Below are 27,514 nucleotides of genomic sequence, written 5' to 3' on the forward strand. Positions count from 1 at the left end.
GAAAGTGAAGATGTTGTTGTACAACACAGCTGCACCTCATGCTGTTGGACATTTAGAGAGAGAAAGGCTTGAAGATGGAAACTGTATATTATGGTCTGATAATTGCTGTCATGACTTTCCGTAAGCATTGAAGCAGCTCTTCCAAACCTCACAAATCAGACCCAAACTCAAGACATTGGAGTTCAACTCTATCTGACATGAAATCAAAGAGAAAGCTTGTTTCTACTTAATGTGGTTTAGAGGGAAGTCATTCAGCTTACTGGCTCTACCAAGAGACTAGCTGGTGTTCTTCACGTCCCATTATTTCTTATAAAGAAATGTGGTCTCCCATCCAAATACTAACCAGGCCCAACCCTGATCAGGCGTGTTCAGGGTGGTATGACCGCAAGTGTATTTTATTTACCCCCATTTTCTCCCCGAATTACAACCTTGGCTCATCCTTAAACTCCCTTAAATGGGCTCTGGGAGAGACGAAGGTCGAGTCATACGAAACATGACCCGCCTGGCCGCTCTATTTCTTATCACACTGCTCGCTTAATCCGGAAGTCTGCCACACCAATGTAAAATATGTTGCTGGGTGACTGACCGGTCACTGTTTGTGTGTCCCTGTCAGATGTAAATGAGTGTGAGGAGACTAACGGCGGTTGTGAGGCTCTGTGTTGCAACACCATCGGCAGCTTCTACTGCAAGTGTCCTTCTGGTGAGCAGCTGAAGGACGACAGCAAGACCTGCCAAGGTGAGTCCATTCACTACCACAACCACCACCAACACAACCACTGCCACAACTACCGTCACAACACTACCATCACAACCACAATCACCACCACAACCACCACCACAACCACCGCCACAACCACAACCACCACCACAACCACCGCCACAACTAAAAACAAAACACCAGTCTCAACAGTGAAGAGGCGACTCCGGGATGCTGGCCTTCTAGGCAGAGTTCCTCTGTTCAGTGTCTGTGTTATTTGGCTCATCTTAATCTTTTCTTTTTATTGGTCAGTCTGAGATATGGCTTTTTCTTTGCAACTCTGCCTAGAAGGCCAGCGTCCCAGAGTCGCCTCTTCACTGTTGACGTTGAGACTGGTGTTTGCAGGTACTATTTAATGAAGCTGCCAGTTGAGGACTGTTTCTCAAACTAGACACTCTAATGTACTTGTCCTCTTGCTCAGTTGTGCACCGGGGGCTCCCACTCCTCTTTCTATTCTGGTTAGAGCCAGTTTGCGCTGTTCTGTGAAGGGAGTAGTACACAGCGTTGTAGGAGATCTTCAGTTTCTTGGCAGTTTCATGGAATAGTTTCTTGGCAGTTTCATGGAATAGCTTTTATTTCTCAGAACAAGAATAGACTGACGAGTTTCAGAAGAAAGTTCTTTGTTTCTGGCCATTTTGAGCCTGTAATCGAACCCACAAATGCTGATGCTCCAGATACTCAACCAGTCTAAAGACGGCTAGTTTTATTGCGTCTTTAATCAGAACACCAGGTTTTCAGCTGTGCAAACATAATTGTAAAAGGGTTTTCTAATGATCAATTAGCCTTTAAAAATGATAAACTTGGATTAGCTAACACAACGTGCCATTGGAACACAGGAGTGATGGTTGCTGATAATGGGCCTCTGTATGCCTATGTAGATATTCCATAAAGAAATCTGCCGTTTCCAGCTACAATAGTCATTTACAACATTAACCATGTCTACACTGTATTTCTGATCTATTTGATGTTATTTTAAATGGACTAAAATTTGCTTTTCTTTCAAAAACAAGGACATTTCTAAGTTACCCCAAACTTTTGAACGGTAGTGTATGTGAATAGCTAACCCCATAGGGATGGTGAGTGCATTCCTACTGTATGACTGCCCATCTCTATAGACAGTGCTGAGCTGTCTGAGATGTGGCATGTCTACAGGCCTGTCCCAGAAGCATTCTGTTAACACACATCTAATTGATTCAATCAGTGAAAGAAGAACGTAAACAGATTTGGAAGACAACACACACATCGCTGCAAGGCTTTTTACAATGAATATTTATTATTCGAAGCCATTCAGCTATTGGATGTTATTGGATTCCCCTGTAATGATGAAAATCTTATTTGAAGTTCATTGTCTTGAAGAAAAACTAAAATCTGAAATGAAAATAGAAATGTAGAACGCAGTTGTTGCTCTTTTAAACCTCCTGATCGTATTATTGGCTGGTGCTTTGTTTTGAATGAGCAGGGCTGATGTGAATGGTTCAAATCAGAGAGGGGTATGCCAACACTAACCAGTCGCATGCTGAGCTGGGTATAGCCGTGTCAACACTCTCCCGGTCATGACCACTGCATGTCGGAGGGCAGAGGGGCACTGCAGGGTTGGGAGGGTGTGGGGATTGTAAGCCCACTCTTGGTACAGCCTGGACACTGTGTGTGTGTGTGTGTGTGTGTGTGTGTGTGTGTGTGTGTGTGTGTGTGTGTGTGTGTGTGTGTGTGTGTGTGTGTGTGTGTGTGTGTGTGTGTGGTGCGTGAATGTGTAGACTAGAAACATTTTATAGGCAGATTGAGGCACAACTCTCTCTCTCCAAAACCAACACATAATAAATGTCTCGTTTAGTGAGTGCACGGCATTTAAAGTAAAGGTCTCTCACAGGGAGGGGTGTTGATAGAATGTGTTATTCAGACAGGATTTATTGCATTTGGTCTTTATTTTACTGATAGGGCTCAAAGGACCTATCCTCTTTCATGCTTATCTTACTGCTGCCTGCTCCCACTCTCTACCTGGCATTGCCCACTTATGTTTGAAATCTCTGCCAGCCCTTTCCAGATATGACAAAGATGTTCACACTTATATGTGTGGGTGCTTATATTTGTCCTTCTTCACACATGCAAGTATGTTTTATATACATGTGAATTGGAAATGGGTTTTCTTACATATCCCAACTCCCCTTTAGAGTTGTGTCATGGCCAGGGTCAGCCATTATCAACAGAGACCCTGGAGCAATTAGAGTTAAGTGCCTTGCTCAAGGGCACATCAACATTTTTTTTCCTCCTTTGTCGGCTTGGGGATTCGAACTAGCGACCTTTTTCACAGTTCTTTATATAAAGACCTGTCTTGATCCAGCCTCTACTGCTTAGATGTATATGTTGGCAAGGGATAAGAGTCTCTGCCCTGAGCTCCTGAGTAGATGGGGTCACTGCAAGATGAATTCGTCTCTCTGATGTTAGGTTTCTAAATATCAAATTGTACCCTTGTACTTTGGCGATTATTCCTTACATACATTTCAATATCAAAAGAAACGTTTTCACATTCCTTATAGTACCTGCATGCCATGTCCTATAAATCTATCACATTCTTTCACATACATGAGGCTTTGAAGTGGAAGGATAAGTATCGGCAACTGTACTCATAAATCACTCTCATTTTTTATATTAGCTTTTTATCACTCAGGATAATGTATTTTCTGTCAAAATACAATTACATGTGTGATCATGGGCCTGGACATGTGGGCTACCTTGAGGGGAGGAGGGGGAGAAGAGGGGGGAGAGGAGGTGGAGAAGGAGGAGGGGGAGAGGAGGTGGAGAGGAGAGGGAGAAGTAGGAGGGGAAGGGGAGGGCCTTTAATGTGCTGGACATTGGAGACAGACATGATGGAGGAGTCAGGGAAGAAGGGATACACTAAAAAGAGAGAGGGATACAGGGGGAGGGAGGACAAATCAAGAGAGGCAGAGGGAGCAAGAAGTTGTTCTGACTCACACAATATGTGACTGGAAAGAAAAATCTTAACAGAGTTTGTTATTATATTATAAGTTCATGTCTGGTTTTACAGTATCTCAAGCTCAGTATTTTAGTTGTAATTTTGTATATTGCATGTGGGTTTATCTTAGTATTTTTGGGGCATAAAGACCTTTTTTGAATCTATGAGACTAAGTATATATTAGTAGTTCTTAGTTATGGCGTTGTTAGGATGGTTGATGCTCCTCGTGGTGTGTTTTGGGGCTCATATTGAACCAATCTTGGGCTCTAACAATGTGTACCACCGCTATCATAGAAGGATTTGCTATATGCCTAACTGCTTCCATGCATACAATGGGTACAACATTGGGTATCATGTACCAGGTGAGTGCTACAGTACATTCCACATTTATGTGGTTATGTCTACCCTTGCATGGACAATACTGCCTGTAAATGATATCTCAGTGGGTTTATGTCATGTAGAGGTACAGACTGTTACGCTGCTGTTGGCTTGGAGTCATTGTAACTGAATGAAAAGATACCTTATGATTAACCTGTTGAGGACAGACGTTCCGCTAGCGGAACCCCGTTCCGCCTGTGGAACCCCTAGCCAACAGCCAATGGCATCGCACGGCGCGAAATACAAAACCAACTAAAATACCACAATTCAATTTTCTCAAACAATCAACTATTTTACCCCATTTTAAAGATAAGACTCTCGTTAACCTGTTGGGGCTAGGGGGCAGTATTTGCACGGCCGGATAAAAAACGTACCCGATTTAAACTGGTTATTACTCTTGCCCAGAAATGAGAATATGCATATAATTAGTAGATTTGGATAGAAAACACTCGAATGGTGTCTGTGAGTATAACAGAACTCATATGGCAGGCCAAAACCTGAGAAGATTCCATACAGGAAGTGCCCTGTCTGACAATTTATCGTCCTTCTGTTGCATCTCTATCGAAAATACAGCATCTGTGCTGTAACGTGACATTTTCTAAGGCTTCCATTGGCTCTCAGAAGGCGCCAGAAAGTGTAATGGGGTGTCTGCTGTCTCTGGGCGAAGAACAGCAGGAGAATTTGTGAGTGGTCAGCCTAGGGACAGTGACACTGGAGATGCGCGTTCATGAGAATTCTCAAATGTTTTCTTTCAGCCTTTGAATGAATACAACGTCGCCCGGTTGAAATATTATCGCTATTTTATGAGAAAAATAGCATAAAAATTGATTTTAAACAGCGTTTGACATGCTTCGAAGTACGGTAATGGAATATTTTGAATTTTTTGGTCAGGAAATGCGCTCGCGCGTCACCCTTCGGATAGTGACCTGAACGCATGAACAAAACGGAGGTATTTGGATATAACTATGGATTATTTGGAACCAAAACAACATTTGTTGTTGAAGTAGAAGTCCTGGGAGTGCATTCTGACAAAGAACAGCAAAGGTAATCCAATTTTTCTAATAGTAATTCTGAGTTCGGTGAGCCCCAAACTTGGTGGGTGTCAAAATAGCTAGCCGTGATGGCCGGGCTATGTACTCAGAATATTGCAAAATGTGCTTTCGCCGAAAAGCTATTTTAAAATCTGACATCGCGATTGCATAAAGGAGTTCTGTATCTATAATTCTTAAAATAATTATTTATTTTGTGAACGTTAATCATGAGTAATTTAGTAAATTCACTGGAAGTTTGCGGTGGGTATGCTAGTTCTGAACATCACATGCTAATGTAAAAAGCTGGTTTTTGATATAAATATGAACTTGATTGAACAAAACATGCATGTATTGTATAACATAATGTCCTAGGAGTGTCATCTGATGAAGATCATCAAAGGTTAGTGCTGCATTTAGTTGTGGTTTTGGTTTTTGTGACATATATGCTTGCTTTGAAAATGGCTGTGTGATTCTTTTTGTCAGGGTACTCTTCTGACATAATGTAATGTTTTGCTTTCGCTGTAAAGCCTTTTTGAAATCGGACAATTGTGCATAATGTCTAATGTCATGTCTTGCACGGCAAAGCAGACAGATTCTCAGTGTTATGAGTCCACTCCTACTGTAGAGATGTCAGGGCTGGTGCCCTTGTGTGTAGCCTGGCACTGCTCACATGACTTCAGTAGAAGATTGGAACATGGGAGGCTTCCACTTATCAGTGGAGAGATAACCAATGTTAAGTAATAATTACACAATATGACAGATCTTGTCAGTAAAAGTAATGACTGCAGCTCTGGAAGATGGACAGTCATATCCAGGTTTAGGTGGCTAGGTCTAATAATTTTGCCCTAGCACTACACAACTACACAGATATTAGTTAAACTATAATGTTTTTGTCCTTTTCATTCACTTAAATGTCTCTTTTTTTCAACATTCTAAAGCTCCCCATTGTGACATCATCACTTCCAACTTCCATTCACTGTAAATACAACATCAGCTACTTTGACCACTTTGCCAAACACTTACACCAAATGTTAGTGTATGGCATCTTCCTCTACTTCTCTGCTATTCAAATCTGAAATAATAACATGATTATCTGGTACTGATCAAACGTTACAGCTGTTTAAGTGACCGCATCAACAACATTTTCTGAAACTTTTTTTTAAACCGCTGACATTTTGACCACTTTTCCAACAAGTTTGTCAAAAGCTTAGGGGGTATGACATCTTGGTCTACTTCTCTGCTATTCAAATCTGGAATCGGAACAGAAATATCTTCTACATATCTAATGACACAGCTCTTTTAGTAAACGCATCAACAACTTTTTGTCTTAATTTTTTCAAACAACTGCCGTTTTGACAGCTTTCCCAGCACTTTAGACAAGGAATTAGAGAGGTATGATGTCTTGGTCTACTTCTCTGCTACCAATCAAGAGGTACAGCTGTTTTAGGAACTACATCAACTAACTTCCCACTGTTGAATGAACTGCCATGGAACTTATTAGAACTTTCAAATAACAATAATCGGGGAGCACATTCTAATCATTAAACAAAGTAAAAATTGTGACATTTGACACTAATCGGGTACTTTGATCACTTTTCTCAACAACACGTCATAGACAAAAACGTAAAGGGAATGGCACCTTTAAAACTTCTTCCACTACCACAAAACTACTTGTAAAGAGTTAAAGCAAGTCCCACCAATTTTTGTTAATGGATAATTACCATCTAGTTTATTGCTTTTGATTAATATCACAGAACTGAGAATCAGCTACAAACCATGTAGATTTCATGCTTGATTGCAGAAATGATGGAAAAATCCCAAACAGTTTTTTTTCCATGAAGAGGAAAGACAACAGTGTGATCAAGGCTGTGGTGGGTACTGGCCTAATGGCTGCTGTAAGCCAGTGGCAGCTGAGGCTTTGGCTCCATTCTCTGTGGGGTCATGTTTTAGACATGGAAACCAGCCTGGAAGGCTTTTATAGTGCGCTATAGTCCATCGGGAAAGAGCTCCACATCTTTGGAGTGATTTCATTAAAAACCAAAACCAAACAAAAGCATGCTGCTTGGACGGAAAAGAGAGCACTCCTACAGTATGCCTGCCAGCTTTCCTGAATGGAACCGAGCTGAAGTTTGGCAGCAGTTTGGAGCTGAATTGGTGTAATGTGTAGGGCATGTACTCTCTCCCAAAACACCATCGTAAAAGATGTGGGAACTCCGTTGTCTGAGGTGTCTCCAATGGGAGTGGATGGGTTCATCTATAGACAGAACTAGAGATGAGGAATTCTGGTAGTGTAGGATGTACAGTACAGTAAGGACTGATATAGTTGCATGCTTCTCTAACCCACTGCACAGTGCACACTATGGCTTGGATAAAATGTGGTTCTGAATATACAGTATTTATATCTGATCTCTTACAAGCAGCAAAGCCAAGGAGAAATATACATAATATCTCCCTCTCCATTGTGTGGGTACTGTATCCCCAGGGGAGGGCTGCTGTTCCCTCCCGGAATCCCAGGCCCACTGTGATCATTGCTGTTCTGGAGGTGGTCACAGGTTGTTTGTGTGTCCTTCTATCTGCTTTCATGTAAGACAGACAGCTCTGGGTTAGCGTGTAATGATGGCGATGGAGCACAGCTGTACCAGTCCAGATCCCTCATAGCGTGCCACCAGGCAGGGCTTTGGAAGGGGAGGGCTCTCTCCTTCTGGTACTGTCTCTCTGGATCTCATCTCCTCCTCCATGGCTCCAAGTGCATGAAAAGAGAACACTTGATCATGTTAGGCACAGTTAACCTCTCTTGGGGAGGTGGGACCCACGGTTCACACTATTCAACAGCCAGTGAAAAATCAGAGTGCCAAATTCAAAACCACAAAATGTCATAATTCAAAGTTCTCAAACATACAACTATTTTACACCATTTTAAAGATATACGTCTCCTTAATGTAACCACATTGTCCGATTTCAAAAAGGCTTTACGGCGAAAGCATAAAGTTAGATTATGTTAGGACAGTTTCAACCCAAGAAAAACCACACAGCCATTTTCCTAGCAAGGACAGGCGTCACAAAAACCAGAAAACCAGCTAAAATGATGCACTAACCTTTGACGATCTTCATCAGATGACACTCCTAGGACATCATGTTACACAATACATGCATTTTTTCTTCGATCAAGTTCATATTTATATCCAAAAATAGCATTTTACATTGCCGCGTGATGTTCAGAAAATATTTTGGCTCCAATACCTCCGGTGAATCAGCACAACAATTTACAAAAATACTCATCATAAACGTTGATAAAATATTAAACTGTTATTCAAAGAATTATAGATGAACATCTCCTTTATGCAACCGCTGTGACAGATTTCAAAGAAGCTTCACGGGGAAAGCACACTTTGCAATAATCTGAGTACTGCGCTCAGAAAAAGACATCAAGCAATACAGATACCCGCCATTTTGGAGTCATCTAAAATCATAAATAGCATTAGAAATATTCACTTACCTTTGATGATCTTCATCAGAAGGCACTTCCAGGAATCCCAGGTCCACAATAAATGTTGTTTTGTTCAATAAAGTCAAATCAAATCAAATTTATTTTTATATAGCCCTTCGTACATCAGCTGATATTCTCAAAGTGCTGTACAGAAACCCAGCCTAAAACCCCAAACAGCAAGCAAAGCATGTGAAAGAAGCACGGTGGCTAGGAAAAACTCCCTAGGAAAAACTCCCTAGAAAGGCCAAAAACCTAGGAAGAAACCTAGAGAGGAACCAGGCTATGAGGGGTGGCCAGTCCTCTTCTGGCTGTGCAGGGTGGATATTATAACAGAACATGGTCAAGATGTTAAAATGTTAAAATGTTCATAAATGACCAGCATGGTCAAATAATAATAATCATAGTAGTTGTCGAGGGTGCAACAAGCACGTCCGGTGAACAGGTCAGGGTTCCATAGCCGCAGGCAGAACAGTTGAAACTGGAGCAGCAGCACGGCCAGGTGGACTGGGGACAGCAAGGAGTCATCATACCAGGTAGTCCTGAGGCATGGTCCTAGGGCTCAGGTCCTCCGAGAGAAAGACAGAAAGAGAGAAAGAGAGAATTAGAGAGAGCATATTTAAATACACACAGGACACCGGATAAGACAAGAGAAATACTCCAGATGTAACAGACTGACCCTAGCCCCCGACACATAAACTACTGCAGCATAAATACTGGAGGCTGAGACAGGAGGGATCAGAAGACACTGTGGCCCCATCTGATGATACCCCCGGACAGGGCCAAACAGGCAGGATATAACCCCACCCACTTTGCCAAAGCACAGCCCCCACACCACTAGAGGGATGTCTCCAACCACCAACTTACCGTCCTAAGACAAGGCCGAGTATAACCCACAACGATCTCCGCCATGGCACAACCCAAAGGGGGGGGCGCCAACCCAGACAGGAAGACCACGTCAGTGACTCAACCCACTCAAGTGACGCACCCCTCCCATGGACGGCATGGAAGAACACCAGTAGGCCAGTGACTCAGCCCCTGTAAAAGGGTTAGAGGCAGAGAATCCCAGTGGAAAGGGGAACCGGCAAGGCAGAGACAGCAAGGGCGGTTCGTTGCTCCAGCCTTTCCGTTCACCTTCACACTCCTGGGCCAGACTATACTTAATCATAGGACCTACTGAAGAGATAAGTCTTCAGTAAAGACTTAAAGGTTGAGACTGAGTCTGCGTCTCTCACATTGGTAGGCAGACCATTCCATAAAAATGGAGCTCTATAGGAGAAAGCCCTACCTCCAGCCGTTTGCTTAGAAATTCTAGGGACAATTAGGAGGCCTGCGTCTTGTGACCGTAGCGTACGTGTAGGTATGTACGGCAGGACCAAATCGGAAAGATAGGTAGGAGCAAGCCCATGTAATGCTTTGTAGGTTAGCAGTAAAACCTTGAAATCAGCCCTTGCCTTAACAGGAAGCCAGTGTAGGGAGGCTAGCACTGGAGTAATATGATCAAATTTTTTGGTTCTAGTCAGGATTCTAGCAGCCGTATTTAGCACTAACTGAAGTTTATTTAGTGCTTTATCCGGGTAGCCGGAAAGTAGAGCATTGCAGTAGTCCAGCCTAGAAGTAACAAAAGCATGGATTAATTTTTCTGCGTCATTTTTGGACAGAAAATTTCTGATTTTTGCAATGTTACGTAGATGGAAAAAAGCTGTCCTTGAAACAGTCTTGATATGTTCTTCAAAAGAGAGATCAGGGTCCAGAGTAACGCCGAGGTCCTTCACAGTTTTATTTGAGACGACTGTACAACCATCCAGATTAATTGTCAGATTCAACAGAAGATCTCTTTGTTTCTTGTGACCTAGAACAAGCATCTCTGTTTTGTCCGAGTTTAAAAGTAGAAAGTTTGCAGCCATCCACTTCTTTATGTCTGAAACACAGGCTTCTAGCGAGGGCAATTTTGGGGCTTCACCATGTTTCATTGAAATGTACAGCTGTGTGTCGTCCACATAGCAGTGAAATTTAACATTATGTTTTCGAATGACATCCCCAAGAGGTAAAATATATAGTGGAAACAATAGTGGTCCTAAAACGGAACCTTGAGGAACACCGAAATTTACAATTGATTTGTCAGAGGACAAACCATTCACAGAGACAAACTGATATCTTTCCGACAGATAAGATCTAAACCAGGCCAGAACTTGTCCATGTAGACCAATTTGGGTTTCCAATCTCTCCAAAAGAATGTGGTGATCGATGGTATCAAAAGCGGCACTAAGATCTAGGAGCACGAGGACAGATGCAGAGCCTCGGTCTGACGTCATTAAAAGGTCATTTACCACCTTCACAAGTGCAGTCTCAGTGCTATGATGGGGTCTAAAACCAGACTGAAGCGTTTCGTATACATTGTTTGTCTTCAGGAAGGCAGTGAGTTGCTGTGCAACAGCTTTTTCTAAAATTTTTGAGAGGAATGGAAGATTCGATATAGGCCGATATTTTTTTATAATTTCTGGATCAAGATTCGGCTTTTTCAAGAGAGGCTTTATTACTGCCACTTTTAGTGAGCTTGGTACACATCCGGTGGATAGAGAGACGTTTATTATGTTCAACATAGGAGGGCCAAGCACAGGAAGCAGCTCTTTCAGTAGTTTAGTTGGAATAGGGTCCAGTATGCAGCTTGAGGGTTTGGAGGCCATGATTATTTTCATCATTGCGTCAAGAGATATAGTACTAAAACACTTTAGTATCTCCCTTGATCCTAGGTCCTGGCAGAGTTGTGTAGACTCAGGACAATGGAGCTTTGGAGGAATACCCAGATTTAAAGAGGAGTCTGTAATTTGCTTTCTAATGATCATGATCTTTTCCTCAAAGAAGTTCATAAATGTATTACTGCTGAAGTGAAAGCCATCCTCCATTTGCGAAGGCTGCTTTTTAGTTAGCTTTGCGACAGTATCAAAAAGAAATTTCGGATTGTTCTTATTTTCCTCAATTAAGTTGGAAAAATAGGATGATCGAGCAGCAGTAAGGGCTCTTCGATACTGCACGGTACTGTCTTTCCAAGCTAGTCGGAAGACTTCCAGTTTGGTGTGGCGCCATTTCCGTTCCAATTTTCTGGAAGCTTTCTTCAGAGCTCGTGTATTTTCTGTATACCAGGGAGCTAGTTTCTTATGACAGATGTTTTTAGTTTTTAGGGGTGCAACTGCATCTAGGGTATTGCGCAAGGTTAAATTGAGTTCCTCGGTTAGGTGGTTAACTGATTTTTGTCCTCTGACGTCCTTGGGTAGGCAGAGGCAGTCTGGAAGGGCATCAAGGAATCTTTGGGTTGTCTGAGAATTTATAGCACGACTTTTAATGCTCCTTGGTTGGGGTCTGAGCAGATTATTTGTTGCAATTGCAAACGTAATAAAATGGTGGTCCGATAGTCCAGGATTATGAGGAAAAACATTTAGATCCACAACATTTATTCCATGGGACAAAACTAGGTCCAGAGTATGACTGTGGCAGTGAGTAGGTCCAGAGACATGTTGGACAAAACCCACTGAGTCGATAATGGCTCCGAAAGCCTTTCGGAGTGGGTCTGTGGACTTTTCCATGTGAATGTTAAAGTCACCAAAAATTAGAATATTATCTGCTATGACTACAAGATCCGATAGGAATTCAGGGAACTCAGTGAGGAACACTGCATATGGCCCAGGAGGCCTGTAAACAGTAGCTATAAAAAGTGATTGAGTAGGCTGCATAGATTTCATGACTAGAAGCTCAAAAGACGAAAACGTCATTGTTTTTTTTTTTGTAAATTGAAATTTGCTATCGTAAATGTTAGCAACACCTCCGCCTTTGCCGGATGCACGGGGGTATGGTCACTAGTGTAACCAGGGGGTGAGGCCTCATTTAACACAGTAAATTCATCAGGCTTAAGCCATGTTTCAGTCAGGCCAATCACATCAAGATTATTATCAGTGATTAGTTCATTGACTATAACTGCCTTGGAAGTGAGGGATCTAACATTAAGTAACCCAATTTTGAGATGTGAGGTATCACAATCTCTTTCAATAATGGCAGGAATGGAGGAGGTCTTTATACTAGTGAGATTGCTAAAGCGATCACCGCCATTTTTAATTTTGCCCAACCTAGATCGAGGCACAGACACGGTCTCAATGGGGAAAGCTGAGCTGACTACGCTGACTGTGCTAGTGGCAGACTCCACTAAGCTGGCAGGCTGGCTAACAGCCTGCTGCCTGGCCTGCACCCTATTTCATTGTGGAGCTAGAGGAGTTAGAGCCCTGTCTATGTTCGTAGATAAGATGAGAGCACCCCTCCAGCTAGGATGGAGTCCGTCACTCCTCAACAGGCCAGGCTTGGTCCTGTTTGTGGGTGAGTCCCAGAAAGAGGGCCAATTATCTACAAATTCTATCTTTTGGGAGGGGCAGAAAACAGTTTTCAACCAGCGATTGAGTTGTGAGACTCTGCTGTAGAGCTCATCACTCCCCCTAACTGGGAGGGGGCCAGAGACAATTAACCTCTATGGGCTAGGTGGGACGCAAGCGTCCCACCCGTGGTGCACTCCATCAACAGCAGGTGCATTTCAAGAGCGGCAAATTTGAATCCAAATAAATGTCAAAATTCAAATTTTTCAAACATACAACTATTTTACACCCTTTGAAAGATAAACATCTCCTTAATCTAACCACGTTTCACGATTTCAAAAAGGTTTTATGGCGAAAGCATAAATTTAGAGTATGTTAGGACAGTACATTTACAAGAGTTGTGTGTAATGTTTTGTCAATTCAAAGACAGGGTCACCAAAACCATAAAACCAGCTAAAATGATGCACTGACCTTTTACAATCTCCATCAGATGACACTCCTAGGACATTATGTTAGACAATGCATGCATTTTTAGTTCTATCAAGTTCATATTTATATCCAAAAACAGCGTTTTACTATGGCATTGATGTTGAGGAAATCGTTTCCCTCCAATAACCGGCAGTCAAGTCAGCACCACAAATTAAATAATTAAAATTAGAAAACATTGGTAAAATATTATATTGTCATTTAAAGAATTATAGATTTACATCTCTTGAACGCAATCAACTTGCCAGATTTAAAAATAACCTTACTGGGAAATCACACTTTGCAATAATCTGAGCACTGCGCCCAGAAAAATACGCGTTGCGATACAGACTAGACGTCATGTTGGGGAGATCTAAAATCGAAAATACTATGTAAATAATCCATTACCTTTGATTCTCTTCATCAGATGTCACTTCCAGGTATCACAGGTCCATAACGAATGTAGTTTTGTTCAAAAAAGCTCATCATTTATGTCCAAAAATCTCCGTCTTGTTAGCACATGATCTAAGCCAGCCGGACTTCACTTCATGAACGAGGGGAAAAAATATATTTACGTTCGTTCAAACATGTCAAACGTTGTATAGCATAAATCATTAGGGCCTTTTTTAACCAGAACATGAATAATATTCAATGTGGACGAATGCATTCTCTTTTATAACGTATTGGAACGAGGGTACCCAACATGAACTCGCGCCAGGTGTCTAATGGGCCATCATCGTTCCATGGCTCTTGTTCGGTCAGATCTCCCTCCAGAAGACTCAAAACACTTTGTAAAGGCTGGTGACATCTAGTGGAAGCAATAGGAAGTGCCAAAATATTCCTCAGCCCCTGTGTTTTTCAATGGCATAGGTTTAAAGGTAATACAACACATCAGGTATCCACTTCCTGTCAGAAAATGTCTCAGGGTTTTGCCTGCCAAATGAGTTCTGTTATACTCACAGACACCATTCAAACAGTTTTAGAAACTTTAGAGTGTTTTCTATCCATATATAATAAGTATATGCATATTCTAGTTACTGGGTAGGATTAGTAACCAGATTAAATCGGGTACATTTTTTTTATCAAGCCGTGCAAATACTGCCCCCTAGCCCTAACAGGTTAATCGATGCCGACACATCTTTCTAGCTGATTTACACGCTGAAGCTATGTTGCGCTTGGTGACCTCTGACTGTTTCATCCTAACATCGTTGGTGCCGACGTGGATAACAATATCTCTATACTCTCTACACTCGCCAGTTTTAGCTTTAGCCAGCACCGTCTTTAGATTAGCCTTAACGTCGGTAGCCCTGCCCCCTGGTAAACAGTGTATGATCGCTGGATGATTAGTTTTAAGTCTAATACTGCGGGTAATGGAGTCGCCAATGACTAGGGTTTTCAATTTGTCAGAGCTAATGGTGGGAGCCGTCGGCGTCTCAGACCCCACAACAGGAGGAGTAGAGACCAGAGAAGTCTCGGCCTCCGACTCCGACTCGCTTAATGGGGAGAACCGGTTGAAAGTTTCTGTCGGCTGAATAAGCGACACCGGTTGAGCATTCCTACAGCGTTTCCCTCCAGAAGCCATGAGAAAGATGTCCGGCTGCGGGGACCGTGCGAGGGGTTTATACTAACGTTACTATCTGTACTTACTGGTGGCACAGACGCTGTTTCATCCTTTCCTACACTGAAATTACCCTTGCCTAACGATCGCGTCTGAAGCTGGGCTTGCAGCACAGCTATCCTTGCCGTAAGGCGATCGTTCTCCTGTATATTATAAGTACAACAACTGCAATTAGAAGGCATCATGTTAATGTTACTTAGCTTCGGCTGTTTGAAGTCCTGACGAACCATGTCCAGATAAAACCTCCGGGGTGAAAAAGTTGAATGAAAAAAGTTGAGTGAGGGAAAAAGTAAAAATATACGGTAATGAAAAAGTAAAAAACCGTCAGGTAGCAAAGTAAGATCGGCAACAAAACGCACGGTAGCATAAACAAGTCTGCAAGTTGTGACCGGAAACAGGAAACTGGAATGGCCGACACTGGTCCATAATTTATGTCCAAGTAGCTCCTTGTTGTTTGCGTGTTCAGTAAGCTACTCCAAGTGTAGGAAGCGCGGCCAAAATGTCACGATGAAAAGTCAAAAACAGTTATATTTACGTTCGTTCAAACATGTCAAACGTTGTATAGCATCAATCTTTAGGGCCTTTTTAACTTAGAACTTCAATAATATTCCAACCGAACGATTCCAGTGTCTTGAAAAACGTTTTGGAACACAGCGACCCCTCACGTGAACGAGCGCCAATGAACTCATGTCCTTACCTGAGTCAACAACTTCCAACTTCCTCTGTTCGCTCTCTGTTCACCATAGACGCCTCAAAAAATTTCTAAAGATTGTTGACATCTAGTGGAAGCCTTAGGAAGTGCAAAATGAACCCTAAGTCACTGTGTGTTCGATAGGCAATGACTTGAAAGGACTACAAGCACCAGATTTCACACTTCCTGGTTAGATTTTTCTCAAGTTTTTGCCTGCCATATGAATTCTGTTATACTCACAGACATCATTCAAACAGTTTTAGAAACTTCAGAGTGTTTTCTATCACAATACTAATGATATGCATATTGTAGTTCCTGGGCCCGAGTAGTAGGCCGTTTAATCTGGGTACGTTTTACTTCCGGCTGTGAAAATACTGCCCCCTACCCAAGAGAGGTTAAGTTACCATTGTAAAAGAGGATGTGCCAGCATGACAGTGTATTGACATTAGCCACAATGGGTACATTATTGTTCTGATTGAGGAGTCTTTTGTTGTTATGCAGGATTTTATGTGTGATGAATCTTCATTATTGCTGAATATTACAACTCGAATTGCCTTCAGTGCATAACACATGATTTCACAATTGCATAATGTTCACAATGCAAGGCACAACACAATGACATAATAAGAAGCAAACAATGGGAGGGGGTAACGTTACAGAAACTGTCTTCCTTTCTTTCCTTTAGTTTTTTTCACAGAGGTACAGCTGAATTCTTGAAATAGTTTCTTTTTGAAAATAAATGCTTTGTGAGTGGACTTACTGAACTCATCTGAGCAGCTCATAACTCACTCTGCAGTTATTTAAGCTGGCACCAGCCATCAGCTATTTTATGGTGTGTTATTTATGTTACAGACAGTCAGCGTGGCCAAAAACTGTTCACACTCACCTTTTAACGGTTCAATATGCTGACAACCCAAAATACATCATAGTGATTCACATCCCTGATATAATTACTGTACTAGACCTGAACACTGCAGATATATTATGTGTGTGTGTGTGCATGTGTGCATGCTTGCGTGTTAGGGAGAGAGAGAGAGCGAGAGAGAGAGAGAAAGAGAGAGAGCGAGGGAGCAATAAGTAACGTGTGAACTGGGAATGTTTTCAACAGTTTGATGTACTGTATTTTCTTGTTGAGTGTCTCATGGGGATTAATGTCTTAATTGCCGTGTTGATGGTGACAGACAGAATGTTACTAGTAAAAAACAGAACGGGTCACCTCTGATCTCGCTGTGGGTCTGGCCTACACTTTTTGGATTACCTTTGACCCTTACATGAGCCATGCCCCTGAGACTGAGAGAGTGAGTAAAGGAGTTTTGTGGGGGATTTAAATGTTCAGTAGTTGTTACACATGGAGGATTTGTTTGGGCACTGATGCACTGGCGGAGGATCTGTACCCTCATCCATCTTCCTCCTCCTTCTTAGAGGAGCATATCTTTCTCCTAAAGCTGTGTTTAAATTCCCGTTTCAGATAATGGAATCTTTCTGGAGTTTACTCTCCAGGAGTACTTTGCTGATAATGAGACAGCATTTAGGACAATTGCTCTAATTAGTGTGTGTGTGTGTGTGTGTGCACGTGTGCGCGTGTGCGCGTGTGGTGCATGCCCTGCAGATATTGATGAGTGCCAGGTCCACAACGGGGGCTGCCAGCACGGTTGCGTGAACTCCAGGGGCTCCTATCACTGTGAATGTAACCCAGGCTCTCGACTCCATGTGGATGGACGCACCTGCATTGGTGAGTAATATTAGCAACCAGCGGCCCATGAACCTGATAACCCTATGTCACGCATCATCATCATGATATATAAACCACAAACATATTGTGTCATTCAAGTCAGTGGAAGCTTTTGGAAATCCCAAGGTCGAGGTATGAGTAAGTATAGTCCTCATGAAAGGGAAAGGAAAGGTGATACATAGTCAGTTGTACAACTGAATGCATTCAACTGAAATGTGTCTTCCGCATTTAGCCCAACCCCTCTGAATCCGACTACAGTATAGAAAGGTCTCAGTTCAGTTGAAAAGATCATCTTGCTCAGTCTCAACTTGCACAGCAAGGAATGTATACAGAGCGTCATATTTGACGTTTAGAATGGAAGTGTATGCTGCTTTTCTTGGCTTTAAGACAATGTATATGATATTAGAGAGGATAGAGAGGAGGACCCTGGTGTCACTGACTACCTGTTGTGTGACGGCTGTGGTGTGATGATAATGACTGATTGCACTAATAATCACAGTGCTCAAGTGGACTGTCTCAGGGTTGATGCTTATCTGTGAGGTTGCATATCGTTCTCTTGACGGCGATCTGGGAACTGTGCTGTACCACTGGCTGAGAGAGAGAGTGAGAGAGAGAACGAGAGCGAGAGAGAGAGAGAGAGAGAGAGAGAGACAGAGAGAGAGAGAGAGACAGAGCGAGAGAGAGAGAGAGAGAGAGAGAGAGAGACAGAGAGCGAGAGAGCGAGAGAGAGAGAGAGAGAGAGAGAGACAGAGAGAGAGAGAGAGAGAGAGAGAGAGAGATGCATACTAGTAGCCACAGAGGCAGTAGAGGAAAGGAACACCAGATGTCTTCCCATATCAATTCAACATATCAGTTATTTTTTTATATCCAGCATATGGATTGACTGGAGAGGTCAGTCCTAACAAGGAGAGTATGTGGATGCATAAAGTGTCCAGTCAGTCAGATTATCAAAACACCATTAGAGGAGGAGGTCAATCAGAGGCTGGACCTGGTGTTTTCATCCAGAGATACTGTGGCTAACTGAGAGAGAAAGAGACATGTAAAAAGCAGAGATCAGTCAGTGTGCTGGCTCTCTGGCTTCACCTCATCAGCTCAGGAGGAGTGTCCTCCGCCATTGACGACCTTCCATCTGCTGTCTATGTGATTATTGGCCCTACAGGCATGATGATGGATCTTTAATCGGTCAGAGCAGAACAATTCACTGAGGTATTTAGCACAGTGTTTGTGTTGGTAACACTTCTGAGCTCGCACCCTTTCAGAAACAGCAAAGGACACAGAGTAGAGGTAGAGTAGGGTAGAAGCCTCGCTCCATTCAGATTTATATCTGAAAGAATACATTTCAAAACTGAAAAGGAACTCAGGAACAGTTTACAGTGCCCTCTCTCAAAATGTATTCTAAAAATGTATTGTCTGTCTGTCTGTGTCCAGCTATCCAATCATGTGGAATCAGTAATGGAGGATGTGAGCATTTCTGTGTACAGCAGTCCCTTGCTGCCTTCCGCTGCCACTGTAGAGCCAAATATGTGCTGGCTGAGGATGGCAAGCACTGCAAATGTGAGTATCCTCATCCACTGGCCGTTGCACACTACTGTGCACCTGACAGCACATGCACACTCTCTCACAGGTGATTAAATATATCCAAGCACCTGCCAAATACTGAAGTACCCTCAAGGTGAAGTCATTTGTGAGAAAACAACCTTTTGACCAATTACAAACAAATAAGAAATAAGCTCCCATGTCACATTACATGAGGTTTCCTTTCCTTCTCCCAGTGTGCCGTTGGGCTTCAGGGTTGACATGGGAAACTGCAGATGAAGTACGTTTAGTAGAAAGACTGCAGAGTGGGCAAGTTGACAGGCTGTGAAGTCACAAAACATGTGGTTTTCTCTTTTTCACCACAAATATGGGCTACATTACTGATCATAATCTTTGGCTGAGGTAATCATGAGTGCATACACAGAGAGCAGCTTTCAGTGCATGTTGAATGACAGGCAGCTAAAAGAGACAGTAGCCTGATACAGACATTAAACTAATCGTGACGTGTAACCCAGAGAGGCAGCTAGATATAAAGACGGATAACCATACTTGGAGGAGCTTCAAGCTGTAACTATGCCAGTCCCAAATAGCAATGTGATGGATGGATGGAGAGGGGAGAGTGTAGGCAAGATACAAATCAAATCAAATCAAATTTATTTATATAGCCCTTCTTACATCAGCTGATATCTCAAAGTGCTGTACAGAAACCCAGCCTAAAACCCCAAACAGCAAGCAATGCAGGTGTAGAAGCACAGTGGCTAGGAAAAACTCCCTAGAAAGGCCAAAACCTAGGAAGAAACCTAGAGAGGAACCAGGCTATGAGGGGTGGCCAGTCCTCTTCTGGCTGTGCCGGGGGGAGATTATAACAGCACATGGCCAAGATGTTCAAATGTTCATAAATGACCAGCATGGTCAAATAATGATATTCACAGTTGTCGAGGGTGCAACAAGTCAGCACCTCAAGAGTAAATGTCAGTTGGCTTTTCATAGCCGATCATTGAGAGTATCTCTACCGCTCCTGCTGTCTCTAGAGAGTTGAAAACAGCAGGTCTGGGACAGGTAGCACGTCCGGTGAACAGGTCAGGGTTCCATAGCCGCAGGCAGAACAGTTGAAACTGGAGCAGCAGCACGGCTAGGTGGACTGGGGACAGCAAGGAGTCATCATGTCAGGTGGTCCTGAGGCATGGTCCTAGGGCTCAGGTCCTCCGAGAGAGAGAAAGAGAGAAAGAGAAAATTAGAGAGAGCATACTTAAATTCACACAGGACACCGGATAAGACAGGAGAAATACTCCAGATATAACAGACTGACCCTAGCCCCCCGACACATAAACTACTGCAGCATAAATACTGGAGGCTGAGACAGGAGGGGTCAGGAGACACTGTGGCCCCATCTGACGATACCCCCGGACAGGGCCAAACAGGAAGGATATAACCCCACCCACTTTGCCAAAGCACAGCCCCCACACCACTAGAGGGATACCTTCAACCACCAACTTACCATCCTGAGACAAGGCCGAGTATAGCCCACAAAGATCTTCGCCACAGCACAACCCAAGGGGGGGCGCCAACAAGCCATTTTTTATAGTGTTAGGGGAAGGGTATTTCAGAATCCAAGGTGTCCTTTAGGTCCAAGGGTTTGTCTTAACACTGTACATTCATAGCTGCCAATAATTAATGTCCAACAGGATGTCTAAGTTTGACTTCCTTCCATTCAGGAGATGAGACATTACATTGTTGTGAATCAGACCCTAATTTGAAGTGTTCACTCATCTTTCATGTTTTCCCTCAACATTAGTTCACATTGTACTCTGGCAACACAAAGCTCAGCCATGGATTGTCTGGGCAGCAGAGTCCTCCTTTCTCTCTCTCTCTCTCTTTCTCTCTCTCTCTCTCTCTCTCTCTCTCTCTCTCTCTCTCTCTCTCTCTCGCTCTCTTTCTCTCTCTCTCTCAGGGAGGTAGGATTATGATTTTACAATAAGAACTGTCTTTTAGACGTTTTTACGCTGTAATGGTTGGCCAGGACCAGCTTTCTCTAATTTCTGCAGGCACAACTATGCAGAAAAATACTCATCCCAGTGTAGTTGGGCCTTTGTCTTGAGTGGTTATGTCAGTATGTATTTGTTCAGTATACTGTATGAGATGTACCTCTGCATTTTAGATGAATGTCCTCAAAAAAATTCAACACTGTTTGTAATCGTTGTCTCCTGTGTTACAGTGGAGAATCCATGTCTAGATAAGAATGGTGGCTGCCAGCATGACTGTCTTGTTGATCGTGGCAAGGCCCACTGTGAATGTAGAAATGGGTACAAGCTGGCAGAGGACAGGAAGACCTGTGATGGTAAAAAAGATGTCCGTCTTTTGATTACTGCACTACTGTTCATACAGGGCCAATCATGTCTCTGTATTTAAGTTCTAGTATAGATCTGTATAGACACTTTGTTTATCTGTCCCAGATATTGATGAGTGTGAGTCGGAGCAGACGGGCTGTGCTCATGGCTGCCACAACACCCTGGGCTCCTTCGCCTGTGTGTGTGACACTGCCTACGAGATGGGAGCAGACGGACGCCAATGCTATCGTGAGTTTGGCTCCTATAATCATCTCAATCTCTTTCATTATTTGACATGATCTGAAATATCTCAACCAGAAGTAATGGGAGTGTCATCTCATGTGTTTCTGTGTGACAGGAATTGAGATGGAGATTGTCAACAGCTGTGAGAGCAACAACGGAGGCTGCTCCCATCACTGCCAGCACTCCACCGGCGGCCCTGTCTGTAGCTGTAACCAGGGTTACCGACTGGAGGAGGACCTCAAGACCTGTGTTGGTCAGTCTAGAGACTAACCTTCACCAGTCAGTCTAGAGACTAAACTTTACCATTCAGTCTAGAGACTAACCTTTACCAGTCAGTCTAGAGACTAACCTTTACCATTCAGTCTAGAGACTAACCTTTACCAGTCAGTCTAGAGACTAACCTTTACCATTCAGTCTAGAGACTAACCTTTACCAGTCAGTCTAGAGACGAATCTTTACCATTCAGTCTAGAGACTAATCTTTACCAGTCAGTCTAGAGACTAATCTTTACCAGTCAGTCTAGAGGCTAACCTTTACCAGTCTTGAGACTAACCTCAAGCCTTCAGATCAGTTTAATACAAAACATATCCCAATATCATGATTCTCCCAGTGATGCTTTTTATTGTGTGTTTTGTTTGGCAGACCTGGACGAGTGTGGAGTGGGAAGCTCCTGCTGCAAGCAGGACTGTACCAACTACCCTGGGGGCTATGAGTGCTACTGCACAGCGGGATACCGCCTCAACTCAGATGGATGTAGCTGTGATGGTATGTTCTCCCCTCTAAAACCTCAGGATAGTGATTTAGTGGGGCACTCATTATACAATAATTGTTGAACCTGGATTGCTTCCAGTTGAACTCATATGTGTATATATGAGGCTGTAATATTAGAATTATGTTTGTATCTTTTGGTTTGCTGTACATTGTTTATTACATAAGAACATTGATTCAGAGCTAAATGTCAGTGATTTTGGCTATTTATATCAATTTACCTGACTGAGGAGCAGTGTTTTTGTAAAGTGACTGGACTGTGTGTGTGTGTTGTGTAGATGTGGATGAGTGTCTGGCGGCTAACGGTGGCTGTGATCACACGTGCCAGAACACCGCCGGCTCCTTCCAGTGTTTCTGCCGCAGAGGCTTTCGTCTGGACGAGGACCGGCACTCCTGTGAACGTGAGTTCCACCAATCAAATGAGATGTTGTTGCTTAGAGCCACACCACCATCATCATGTCCCACTTGGACCTTTTACCCTTATACAATCTCCTCCCTCTCTGGCTCTCTCTCTTGCTCTCTTAATCCCTCTTTCTTTCTTTCTTTCTCTCTCTCTCTCTCTCTCTCTCTCTCTCTCTCTCTCTCTCTCTCTCTCTCTCTCTCTCTCTCTCTCTCTCTCTCTCTCTCTCTCTCTCTTCTGCAGCACTGGAGAATACAGTTGAGGCCCTGTATAGTGGGGGCCAGGATGCCGTGGGGCCCCTGCCTCAGCCTCAGCTCACCCTACTGCAGGACTACAACCAGCCCCTGGAGCGCTATGATGACTATGAGGATGACGACGCTGGAGAGCTGCTGGCTGAGAGCATGTTGGCAGAGAAATTTGGTGAGCCTCTGAACACAAACACACACACTATGGTCCTGTATCTGATTAGCTCTGTGTCTGAGCAACAGGAGGTAAACCGTAAGACCTCCTTATTTAATTACTAGTTACTGGGCAATGAAATACCCCACAGCAGGTGGCAAATTGGTTAGCAGATTTTTTTTTTTACATACCTGGGTAGTAATGGGGAAGCTTATAGACTGTGGCAGGGGGCTGTGGCAGAGAGTCTTGGGATCTGTTTTGTGGTGTTCCTTGATGTATTAATGTGAAAACAGTAATCAGTATTGTAGTATTTAAGGTCATCTCATTGGGGTTGAGGTGCTAGGAAGAATGTAGTTGAAGATGGCAAATCTCTAACCACAACCAGATATGGTTCTGAAATGTGATAATCAATATTGTCTTTGTCTTGTATGCAGTGTGTCTGAACAACACGTTTGGCCATGACTGCAGTCTGACCTGTGAAGACTGTTCTAACGGAGGGCTGTGTGGCCCAGGGAGAGATGGATGTCACTGTCCCGATGGATGGACAGGCCTCATCTGCAACCAGAGTCAGTATCTGCTCACAGCAAACACACACACAGACTGTAAACAAACTGCACTCACAAAGCTGTAGATTATCAATCTTATGTCTGTGTGTTTTTCTGTGGAACAACACATCTCTGTATTATGGATAAATATATAAACTTTTATTCTATCCTATCCTAACAGCTTGTCCTGAAGGATCCTTTGGCAAGAACTGCTCATTTCCCTGTAAGTGTATGAACGGAGCCACCTGTGATCCTGTTAATGGGAACTGTCGCTGCCCACCTGGCGTCAGTGGAGACATGTGCCAGGATGGTGAGTAACTACTGGTTAACAGATACTGTACAAAAACACTCTCTCAGTTATTCACTCTATTGAAAAGTTCAGTTGCCTGATAACAATGCGTTGTTGTCTGTAGGCTGTCCTAAGGGCTTCTATGGGAAACAGTGCAATAAGAAGTGTAACTGCGCCTGTAACGGGCGCTGCCACCGCACCTACGGAGCCTGTCTGTGTGACCCTGGACTCTACGGGAGGTTCTGCCATCTACGTGAGTCACTCAATGTTGACCCCTCACATCTCACCTTTCACCTCTACTCATATTCATTACTTACATTTACATTTTAGTCATTTAGCAGACACTCTTATCCAGAGCGACTTACAGTAGTGAATGCATACATTTCATACAATTTCATACATTTTATTTCTGTGCTGGCCCCCCGTGGGAATCGAACCCACAACCCTGGCGTTGCAAACACCATGCTCTACCACCTTATTCATTCAGTTCTTATTCAGTATTCTACATGTTATCTCCCTCCTTCCCAATCCAGCATGTCCCAAGTGGGCCTTTGGACCGGGCTGTTCAGAGGAGTGTCATTGTGTCCAACAAAACACACTAGAGTGTCACCGTCGCCATGGCACCTGCGTCTGCAAGCCCGGTTGGCAAGGCAATGCATGCAGGGAAGGTCAGTGCTGGCTGCTGGGACCATAAGTTATCTACAGTATCTCCAGCAGTGCTGTAGTGCTCTATGTGTTTAACTCGGAGTGATGCCTGATCACGTCCCCTTCTCCCACCGCAGAGTGTGACCCAGGCACGTTTGGCCCAGGCTGTGAGAACAAGTGTGAGTGCCCGCTTGGATTGTCTTGTGATCATGTGACTGGGAAGTGCCAACGCCTGTGCCCGGCTGGTCTCCGTGGAGACACCTGTGATCAAGGTAGGTTGTCCTGTTGGTCCCATGGGATATGCATTTCATGTCATGTTGGTCAGTTTACAGTACTGAATGTGACTTCTTTTAGGAAGACTACCACTGTCTCTGTCCTCTCCTCTAGCCTGTCCAGAGGGGAGGTTTGGGCCAGGCTGCCCTCATGCCTGTGACTGCTCAGGGGCTCCATGTGACAGAGTGAGTGGCCAGTGTCAGTGTCCTGCTGGAACATCAGGAAAACGCTGTGAGAATTGTAAGGAAAAAATCTGTTGATACTATAGTATTCATAACATTGTGATAATGATGATGATGCTTTACACATACTCTTGCTCTTGCTGTGTGCTGCAGTGTGTGTGGAGGGTTCCTGGGGCGCGGGCTGCCGTGAGGCCTGTCCAGCCTGTGAGAATGGAGGAGTGTGTGACAAACACAACGGGACATGTTCCTGTCCTCCTGGGTACATGGGCAGGCTCTGTCAGAACTGTGAGTTTGAGCGAATCAATGGTAGAACTGTGATCGAAGATTTGTGGTAGTTTGTGGTAGTTTTGGTCTAGTTTTAGAAAGGGATGTTAAATGCATGATGAGCAGGCCTTTCTAGTGGGTCATGAAAACACCAACATCACCACATTCTCCTCTGTCTGAGGCACAGACATGTCATAAACCAGGTTCTCATCAGCTGTGTTTTCACAGAAGGATAAATATTCTTCCTGTATAACCAACGGTGTTCTTGTTAAATGCCTTTTGATGTTTGTATGTCATTTCAACCAGCGTCATGGAAACTGTACGGTATTGCAATATGTGTGTTTACAGTATGTTCGTAGAGGGTGTGTGACTCTCTGGCTCACAGTGCTTTATCATGTGTGTGTGTGTGCTGTAGCATGTCCGACAGGACGGTTTGGTGTTGGATGCCAGCTGCTCTGCGTGTGTGAAAACAGCGGGCGCTGCCACCCTGTCACGGGCCGTTGTACTTGTAACCCTGGCTGGGCAGGACATAACTGCAGGAAAGGTAGAGCGGTTGTGGCATTGAGTCTCAAATGAATCCAAAGAAATAAAAAAATAGCTTACTCTCACTGAATCTAAACTATTTCATTAAAAGGTCTCCTGTTTGTTTGTTTCCTTGGCAGCCTGTGACTCTGGGCACTGGGGAGTGGACTGTGCTGAGAACTGTGACTGTAAGAATGGGGATGGGAGCTGTGACGCAGTGACGGGCCAGTGTAACTGTGAGGCCGGCTACACAGGGACACAATGCCATGAAGGTATGAGTCCTCAAGCAAAATATCTGTTTGTAGGTTGTTTCTTTTTGGGTCTGCATTCTTAAATTGCTATTGTGCAGTTGCAGTACTGTCTCAGAGCATGTCGCTGTCAAGCCCTAGTGTAGTTGTGTGCTCTCTGCATCTCAGAGTGTCCAGTGGGGTCTTTTGGTCTGGGCTGTCGGCATCACTGCCAGTGTGACAACAAGGGCTCATGTGACCATGTCAGTGGAGCATGCACCTGCCTGGTGGGCTGGACTGGAACCTTCTGTGAGAAACGTAAGAGAACCTCCCAAACTCCCTAAAACGTAACCTACAACCCAAACTATATAACCGTACCATAGCCTGAACTGTATCTATAATCCAGTACAATTAGCCTATTGGAATCATTGGGTTATTCTGCTGTATTGTTTGCTGAGATGTACAGGCGCTGTGTGTTTGTTTAGCCTGTCCCCAGGGCTTCTATGGGCTGGACTGCCAGGAGAAGTGTGTCTGTCTGAATGGAGGTCACTGCAACCATGTCACTGGGACGTGTGTTTGTCCAGCTGGTTGGATCGGTCCTACCTGCAAACTGAGTGAGTATTGGACATCCCACGCTTCAAAGAGCTTGTCCACTACGCACCCTGTGTAATAGAAACAATTTCAAATCCCAGACATATTACATATATGTGTTTTGCATTGGTGTGATTGAGGATTGATTCTTTGGAAGTAAACCGTTTCTTATCTTTGCCTTGCAGCATGCCCGGCTGGTTTCTATGGGGAGGGCTGTAACCAAACCTGCGGTTGCCATAACAATGGCAACTGCCACCCGGCGAGCGGGCAGTGTGTCTGTACACCTGGCTGGACAGGGCCCAGCTGCTCACAGGGTGAGTGTGGAACTAGAGTAGTACTCCTAACTAGCTATGCACAATAATATTGCTTGAGTCCAACTGCTTTGAACAGAGGTTAGTGAATGAGTTCTGTACAGAGAAACCATAATGTAGTGGGTCTACCATTTTTTCCGCAGAATGCCCAGTGGGCTTCTATGGGGCGGAATGCCGTCAGCACTGCCTGTGTCAGAATGGAGCCAAATGTGACCGAATCAGTGGGCAATGTACCTGTGCCAATGGGTGGATGGGCGCAGTCTGCGGGCTAGGTGAGTGGTACTGAAAGAGCCATAGAGACGCTTAGAGTCACCATGAACCTAGCTAACCCTACTTACTCATGCCTTATTCAGACCTATATCACATCATGTTCTGGGATTGTTTACCTAAAGCGTTATCCAATCAGGATGATCCTCATTCAGTACCAGCTCTACTAGAAATGCAGGCACTGGAAAACCATTAAGGCTCTGACTGGAGGAATCTGGACAGCCTGCTTAAGGATAACAT

The 27,514-nt window shown here is 43.8% G+C and overlaps 1 protein-coding gene across 2 annotated transcripts in view; it reads left to right on the forward strand.

The window, feature by feature from the left end:
- LOC106582957 (multiple epidermal growth factor-like domains protein 6) overlaps positions 1–27,514 on the forward strand; it is a 103,136-nt gene that overhangs the window by 69,456 nt on the left and 6,166 nt on the right. Inside the window, exons 5-26 of one of the 2 annotated variants that reach the window (XM_014166599.2) lie at positions 614–736; positions 17,363–17,485; positions 18,914–19,039; positions 21,237–21,359; positions 21,475–21,597; positions 21,707–21,844; positions 22,234–22,356; positions 22,638–22,760; positions 23,003–23,179; positions 23,593–23,724; positions 23,885–24,013; positions 24,117–24,245; positions 24,526–24,660; positions 24,775–24,909; positions 25,025–25,150; positions 25,246–25,377; positions 25,772–25,900; positions 26,019–26,150; positions 26,295–26,423; positions 26,591–26,719; positions 26,882–27,010; positions 27,151–27,279. In XM_014166599.2, coding sequence (XP_014022074.2) covers positions 614–736; positions 17,363–17,485; positions 18,914–19,039; positions 21,237–21,359; positions 21,475–21,597; positions 21,707–21,844; positions 22,234–22,356; positions 22,638–22,760; positions 23,003–23,179; positions 23,593–23,724; positions 23,885–24,013; positions 24,117–24,245; positions 24,526–24,660; positions 24,775–24,909; positions 25,025–25,150; positions 25,246–25,377; positions 25,772–25,900; positions 26,019–26,150; positions 26,295–26,423; positions 26,591–26,719; positions 26,882–27,010; positions 27,151–27,279 — 2,874 coding nt within the window. Of the gene's footprint in view, positions 1–613; positions 737–3,676; positions 4,091–17,362; positions 17,486–18,913; positions 19,040–21,236; positions 21,360–21,474; positions 21,598–21,706; positions 21,845–22,233; positions 22,357–22,637; positions 22,761–23,002; positions 23,180–23,592; positions 23,725–23,884; positions 24,014–24,116; positions 24,246–24,525; positions 24,661–24,774; positions 24,910–25,024; positions 25,151–25,245; positions 25,378–25,771; positions 25,901–26,018; positions 26,151–26,294; positions 26,424–26,590; positions 26,720–26,881; positions 27,011–27,150; positions 27,280–27,514 lie in introns of those variants that run through there. The other variant, XM_014166600.2, reaches the window with a different exon arrangement.

Source organism: Salmo salar, chromosome ssa22 (assembly GCF_905237065.1).
Source record: "Salmo salar chromosome ssa22, Ssal_v3.1, whole genome shotgun sequence".
Taxonomy (NCBI): domain Eukaryota; kingdom Metazoa; phylum Chordata; class Actinopteri; order Salmoniformes; family Salmonidae; genus Salmo; species Salmo salar.